Source organism: Talpa occidentalis, unplaced genomic scaffold (assembly GCF_014898055.3).
Source record: "Talpa occidentalis isolate TD23 unplaced genomic scaffold, MPIMG_talOcc4v2.1 talOcc4.9, whole genome shotgun sequence".
NCBI lineage: Eukaryota > Metazoa > Chordata > Mammalia > Eulipotyphla > Talpidae > Talpa > Talpa occidentalis.
In genome coordinates this window covers 10,724,396-10,731,652 of record NW_023605305.1, presented here as the reverse complement: position 1 = coordinate 10,731,652, position 7,257 = coordinate 10,724,396, and the positions used below count along the sequence as shown (strand labels likewise).

General features: G+C 60.8%; 1 protein-coding gene across 1 annotated transcript; it reads left to right on the top strand.

The window, feature by feature from the left end:
- Window positions 1-3,922: 3,922 nt before the first annotated feature.
- Window positions 3,923-7,038, top strand: PLA2G2E (phospholipase A2 group IIE). The gene is made up of 4 exons (XM_037499691.1): window positions 3,923-3,962; window positions 5,154-5,292; window positions 5,491-5,597; window positions 6,890-7,038. Exons 1-4 carry the CDS (start codon window positions 3,923-3,925, stop codon window positions 7,036-7,038), a joined length of 435 nt encoding a protein of 144 aa, XP_037355588.1.
- Window positions 7,039-7,257: the final 219 nt, after the last annotated feature.

Sequence of the window (7,257 nt, the reverse complement as noted above, 5' to 3'; positions counted from 1 at the left end):
CGTTCCTCCTCCTCCCGGCCACCAGCACTGTCCTGTGCAGACAGACGCAGCAGGTCTCCTCCTCATTCCAAGCCCTTCCTTGGCCTTCCACTGTTTCCTAGGCAAAGGCCAACAAGGCGCACCTGTGCTATTTCACAAGGACACCAGTGACCTTATAGAAGGTGGAACAGACCCACACCGGAGAGTCAGCTCTGTACCCTCCAGTGCAAGCAGGAGAGCCCAGCCTTGTGATGACGGCTGTCCAAATCCCCTTCTCACTGGGGGGACGTGCCATCCTGGGTTCCTGGTGTCCTTGGAGGCTCCTGATGCCGATGACACTGAGCTGAGGATACCCCATGTCTTCCAGAGCAGTGCTCATTCTCCTGGCCCTGTCCAGCATTCTGCCAGCGCTGGCTGCCTGCCCATCAGGCCCAAGCAAAGGGCTTCCGGAGGGGTGAACGGGGTCAGCTTCTCAGTGAATCATGCTCTTTGAAGCCTGCTACCATCAGCCAGCCACCCGGGCTCCTTTCAGTCCCTACTGGGCGCCATGTCTCAGACCACAGGGCCTTTGCACAGACTGTCCCTCTATTTAAACTCTTTCCATGTCCCTCTTTATTCAGTTACCTTCTCGAGACCTTTCCTGAATCATTTCCTCTACATTGACACCTTGCTCAGAGCAGACACCTCTGTTAAACGCTCTCATAGCCCTATGGAACATTCTGTCACACTACTTAACCCTATCTGTGAATTATTTGTGTGATTACTAATGTCTGTCTCCCTGCAGGACTATCAGCTCCATGAGGACAGGAATCAGACCTGGTTTCCTCTCCCGTGTATTCCCAACACCTAGTAAGTCCTCAATCTAGTTGATTAACTGAACCACCCATGGTCCCTTTCTAGAAATAAGGTCTGGAGGAGTTTAGTAAATGAAAGTTGGTTTTCTATTTGTATTGGTCAGACAATGATGATAACAAGGACTTCTAAGTCACAGGGACAAGTTAACACCAAGAGTAAGAAGACGATCCTGAGCGAGTAGGCCCTACCCCTCCACTCACTGCCACCGCTACCCCCACCCCTCCACTGTGGAAGTTACGACCTGTGGAGTGAGGGCATAGCCACACTGAATGGCTGGGGTCCCTGGCCCAGATCGTGCCAACCCTGGCAGGGGCACGTGCTTTGGTTCCTGGGACGGCAGTTTCCTCCTCTGTGGCCAGGCCAGGAGGAGGGGCAGGAGGGAGCCAACGTCCACGGCTTCCGCCCATGGGCATGGCAGCTGCAGAGGGCTCACACCTTTCATTTCCTTTTCATCCAGTCCCAAACTCTGAAAGGCAGGTCTAATTATCCCCAGATTATGGATGACGAATCTTGGCCCAGAGAGGTGACAGGACTGACCGAGGTCACCTGGCCTCCGGTGTAGCCAGCACTCAAGTCCTGGTCTGGCCAGTGCAGCGCCCTGGCACATTGAGCCTGGCTCAGTGTGCTGCTGGTGGGAACAGCATCACACCATCCACATCTCCTGAATGCCCAAAACTCTCCTCCAAGCCCAAGTTCTTCCAGTGCCCCCACTTCAAAACTCAGCTGAGGACACCTCTGCCTGGACGTCTGCCTGGATTTTCCTGCCTGGCACTGGCCCTACAGTCCTGTTTTCTGCCCCAGGTTCATACGGGCATGACTTTTAGGGGCCCCACCTGGGCCAGAGCAGAACTCAAAATGGCCTACAAAGGAATGGCCTCCGAAACCCGGCCCTGCCTGGGAACCAGCTCTGCTGCGATGGCAGGCAGGGCTGAAGGCCAAACCTCCCCAGGAATCAAAGCTAATTTTCGGTTGTTTAGGAGGTAGCTACTCAGTGACTCACCGTTTGGGCTCTCGTGACCCAGGCCAGCAGCCAGGGGCTGCCAGGAGGTGTCCTCGTTAAAATCAAAAGGCAATGGTGAGCAATGAGGAGCCCCCCTCGGGAGCCCGTGACTCATAGCGGCTGGGCAATTCAGGCCAGGTGGACTCACCTCTCTGGCCTCTGTCCCCCGAGTCCTGTGTGGGGACTGAGCAGGGCCTCTGTAAAGAGCGCCAGGAGGAAACCAGCAGGAAATGGGAGGGGCAGGAGGCAGGGCCCGCTGGGGGTATGTGACAGTGTTGACAGCTGTTAAAAGCCTTTAATTCCAAATCACCACCAGGAATCCCTGCCACCAGAGCTCCCTTCTCACTCCAAGGCTACACCCCCCAGGGAGTGGTGGTCAGGGAATTTGTGTGGAGTCCTTCCTGTCCGTGGTGTGAGACCCAGCCCACTCTCAGGGAGAAGAGGCCTGCCAGCCAGGAGTGGGCTCCTCAGGGGTCCGCCCCGCCTGGTGTCAGGCTCTGCAGCTCATCTGTCCTGGCCCTGCACACTCTTGCCGGCTCCTTCCCTCCACTGAAAAACAAAGGAAAAAGTGTCAGGACCTCATGGGCATCAAGACAGAGACAACCCAGGCTGTCTGACAGTCACCCTTCCTCCCTTCCGCTTTCAAAGAAATTAAAACATTTGGCTGCGGGGGGGGGGGGGGGGCTAAAGGCCTGGTGCTCGGTCCCTGCCTACTGTCCGCACTAGCTAAGCCCTTTGACCTGCCTAAGGCCAAATTCTGGATCGCCACATGCTTAGGTGTGTGTGCCTCAGTTGGCTTCTCTGTAAACTGGGGTTATCATCATTGCACTTGCCTCGTGGGCTGTTTGAAGGCACCTGGAGACCTTGCAGGAGAAGGGCTTGGCCCGGTGCTGGCACAGTCAGTCCTCGGTGCCTCTGAGCTCCCCTCCTTCTTGAAGGGGGCAAGGGTGGGGTGCCTTCTATCCCAGAAATGTGGGCAGGAAAACTGAGGTTCCGAGCAAGGAAATGGCCTAAGGCCACATAAAAAGCAGTGGAATTGGGGCACCAAAGCCGTAGCTGCCAGCCCCAAATGTTGATGAAAACGGCCGGCCAGGTTACCCCAGTTACAGGCCAGGCACAGGAGGGCGGGGCGCAGGAAGTCGCAGCCGGGACAAGGGCATCTAGTCTCCAGTTCTGCCCCAGTGGATGCCGGGTGGAGCCCACTGAGTCCCTGATCTGTGGGGCGTGACGTTTCAGGCCTGCCCGGGAGGGGCGCTCCGTGTCCCTGCTCCACCCCACAGACCTCCAGCTGAGCTTGGGGCTCCCCCAGGGGACAAGCTGGGCCAGGGACTGCAGTCCCCCACCGAGACCCAAAGATAACATGGAAGGACAGAAGTTTCCAGTCCCTGCTGGAATGTGGGTTTTCCAGCTGACTCAGAACCTATTTCCACAGCAGCCACACAACCCACTGCCCGAAGATTTGGGAGACAAAAGTCACATCTAGGAAAAAACAATTTAAAATCCCTGAGCTTCGTGGGCTGTGGCCCCGCCTTCTGCTATAGGTTCCTGGGCAGAGCCCCAGGCCGCCAGGCCTGCACAAGCCAAGTTGCTCTCCCTGTGGGTGAGGCTGGGGAGGGTGGGGCCGGGAGCAGAGGGCATGCTGGAGTGACTGGCATCATAGAAATGGGACCCACTCGGCACGTGGCACCCCCAGGCCTTTCTCAGCCTCTCCGGGCCACATCCATAAAGTGGGGATGAAGAGAAGACACCAAGGATGAGGCCCTGAGCCAGCCTGGCTCACAGCTGGCAGGAGGGAGCAGGCAGGGAGCAGGCCAGGGGGAAGGAAAGCCAGGAGAGCCGCAGGCAACTCCGGCCTCCAGCCTGGAAGCAGAGCCCAGGGCACCCCCCCCCCAGCCCCTCCCCTGGGGCCAAAGTGTCAGACCTGCAAGTGTGATTGCATCACTGGGCATTCGGGGGTTAATGATGGGGAGTGGACAAGACAGGGTATTTAACTAATTGGGGAGGTGCCCTGAGATCAGAGGCACCCCTGCTCACTTCCTTCTCCCACAGCTGGCTCCTCTGCCCCCTGCTCACCTCCCCTCCCCCAGGATGAAACCTCCCCCTCTTCTGACCTTCTTGTGCCTCCTGGGTAAGTGACTTTTCTGACCTTCATCCCCCACCCCCAGCTAGGCCCTCTCCCCCACCTCCCCAAAGTGGCTGAGTTGTCCTGGGGAAGGAGCTGCTCCCTCCTGCCACCAGGGTCCTCCCCAGGTCAGCTCCGCCCAAGCCCCTCTGGCCAGCAGAGCTGGAGCGAGGGTTCAGAGACTGCAGGCTGGGGCACCTGGGGGCATGGGAAAGAGGCTGGCGGGGATCCCAGACTGCAAACCCACCGGGGCTCCTGCCACCCCAGCCCAGCCCCCACACTAGCTTCCATTTTGGGCTCCAGCCTTCCAGAGTGCCCATCTCCCCTTGTTACATGGGCAAGATTGGGAGGAATCCCGGGAAGCAGAGGCTGATAGGACGCCTGCCCGGTGGCATCTGATGAGACTCGGCAGGGACTGAGTGCTCCAGGGAGGAGCTGACACCTGAGGAGATAGTGGGCGCCCACTGGGAGAGCCTGCTGGGGTGGGGGGAGGTGGGGGGATTCTGGGAGGTGGCAGAGATCAGAAGGGCCACGGGGTGTGCTGTCAGCCTGGATGAGGACTGGGGGCCCGGTGAGAACTAGGGGACCGGGTGTGGACTAGGGGGCCAGGTGAGGACTAGGGGACCAGGTGTGGACTAGGGGGCCAGGTGAGGACTCGGGGACCAGGTATGGACTAGGGGGCCAGGTGAGGACTAGGGGACCAGGTATGGACTAGGGGGCCAGGTGAGGACTAGGGGACCAGGTGTGGACTAGGGGACCAGGTGAGGACTATGAGGCCAGGTGAAGTCTAGGGGACCAGGTGCGGACTAGGGGGCCAGGTGAGGACTAGGGGACCAGGTATGGACTAGGGGACCAGGTGAGGGCTATGAGGCCAGGTGAAGTCTAGGGGACCAGGTGTGGACTAGGGGGTCAGGTGAGGACTGCGGGGCCAGGTGAGGTCTAGGGGGCTAGGTGTGGTCTAAAGGGCCAGGTGAGGACTGGGGACCAGGCGTGGAGTAGGGGACCAGGTGAGGACTGGGGACCACGGAGATGCTGTGATGGGTGCATTATTGTTACGGGAGTGGTTCTTGGGGAGGCGAGATTAACTGGACAATCAGAGAGACATCTGGGTGCAGACTGGAGGGGCCATGAGGGGACACTGGCTTCTGAGGGTGGGGCCTTGGGGAGTCTGGCAGCGCCTGCCCTCCTTCCCTGCAGTGGCCCAGGCTGCCAGCAACCTGGTCCAGTTTGGGGTGATGATCGAGAAGATGACGGGGAAGTCGGCCCTGCAGTACAACGACTATGGCTGCTACTGCGGCATTGGGGGCTCCCACTGGCCAGTGGACGAGACAGACTGGTAAGGGGGTGCCCCCCAGGGGAGTTCCCTGGGCTGGAGAGGGAAGGCGCATGCACCCTGGGAGGAGTGAGGAGCTAGGAGCTGACATCTCATTTGAGGCCCTGAGGCCCTGGGCCTTGTCAGCCCCACGTCCAGGCCCACCCGGGCCCCCTCCTCTGGTCTCACAGGCTCCTCCAGGTGGGACCCCGACCCTTACAGGTGCTGCCAAGCCCATGACTGCTGCTACGGGCGTCTGGAGAAGCAGGGCTGTGAGCCCAAGCTGGAACGCTATCTCTTCTCTGTCGGCCGGGACAACATCTTCTGTGGTAAATACATGGCCCCCATGTCCCAGACACCAGGAGTGGGGAGGAGGGAGCTTCAGACAGGAGCCCCGTCCTGAGGGGGAGCCTGGGCTCCCCATGGAGGGGTCCCCATCAGCATGGAACTGTGGAAATGCCAGTGCATTGCCCAGATGCCTACCTGGTACTCAGCCTAGATAACCCAGTGCCCACCTGGGCAGGCCCACCTGCCCTGGGCCCAGTGCTTCCCGTCCACCCAGAGGCCTCCAGCCCCAGTCCTTGAGGAGAGAAGTTAAGGGGGCAGGACTGACAGAGGCTCCTCACTCACCCACCCCCCAGGGCTTGGTGACAGGCAGAGTCCGCAGAACAGAGCTTTGAGCTGGGAGCTTTGGTCTGCGTCAGGAGGCCTGTCCCAAAGGTGGGCTCCCCCAGCGGGACTGTAGGCTAGACCCATCTGCTCAGTTTGCCAGCTGCAGTGCCTCCTTCCCTCTGGCCCCCAGTCCTGGGAAGCAGCTGCTAAGCCCCTCCCACTCGGAGTGTTGCAGAAACAGCAGACCCTGGTGGGAAGTAGCGGCTGGTGCTGGAGGGGGCAGAGAGGGGCCCTGGACATTGCTGGCCTGGGACAAAGCACCTGTAAGGGTCAGGGTCCCACCTGGAGGAACCTGAGATGGGGGGAGGGTGGAGGTGAAGAGGGCTGGGCCGAGGTGGGGCTGGACTGGGGCTGGTCAGGACCAAAGGGTGCCAGAGCCACTGGGGACAGAGGCCATGTAGGGACGAGGAGACTCTGGGTCTGGGGGGCTGCTGCCAGCACTGATCTCCAGCTGGATGTGGGCACGCCCATGGGGGGCTAGGGAAAGCCGAAGGTAAATGCCAGGAAAATAGGCCCCATCTACTCTGATGGAGACAGGACAGGCCGGAGTGGACCCTGGCTTCCATCCCAGTGGCCTCCGGTCTGGGGCCCACGCGGGCCACTGGGCTTGAGTTGAGACAGCTCATAGCCTTCTTCTCTCTTGGTGGCTGGCTCCACGCTGGCAAGGCCAGGGGGTGGGGTTGCTGGGAACCCCAGCTGGGGCAGATGAGTCAGTGACCCGGCTGGTGTCCCTGGACGGTGTGAGTGGGCTCAGGAGAGGAAGGAAGAGCAGCCCAGACAAACCTCCAGCCCTGCCGGCCACCAGACCCTTCCCTTCACCCACCCTGAAACACCTGCCGCCCTGAGCATGGGCTCCAGCGGGCGGGGCCGAGAGGGGGACGCGCCACCGGGCGAGTCTGAGAGCGGAGGCCCGAGCCGCCTGGACCCTGACTCCCCGTGTCCCATCCAGCCGGGCGAACCAGCTGCCAGCGCCAGACCTGCGAGTGTGACAGGAGGGCCGCCCTCTGCTTCCGCCGCCATTTGGGCACCTACAACCACAAATACGCGAATTACCCCAACAAGCTGTGCACGGGGCCCACCCCCCCCTGCTGGGGCTGAGCCAGGCCCTCCCAGGCCCAGCCTCCCACAGGGCAGCCCCAGGCCTGGGGCACCAGCACCCTCCCTCCAGAAGCGCCCTCTGCAAACCTGCCTCCCTCAGAGCTCCCGGGCTGGGGCTGGACCCACCTTCCCCAAAGCGAGGAAGAGCCGCAGGAGCCACAGTCCTTTCAGCACCCAGAAGACTCTTACCCAGTCCTGGGGTCTCCACCCCCCCTTCTG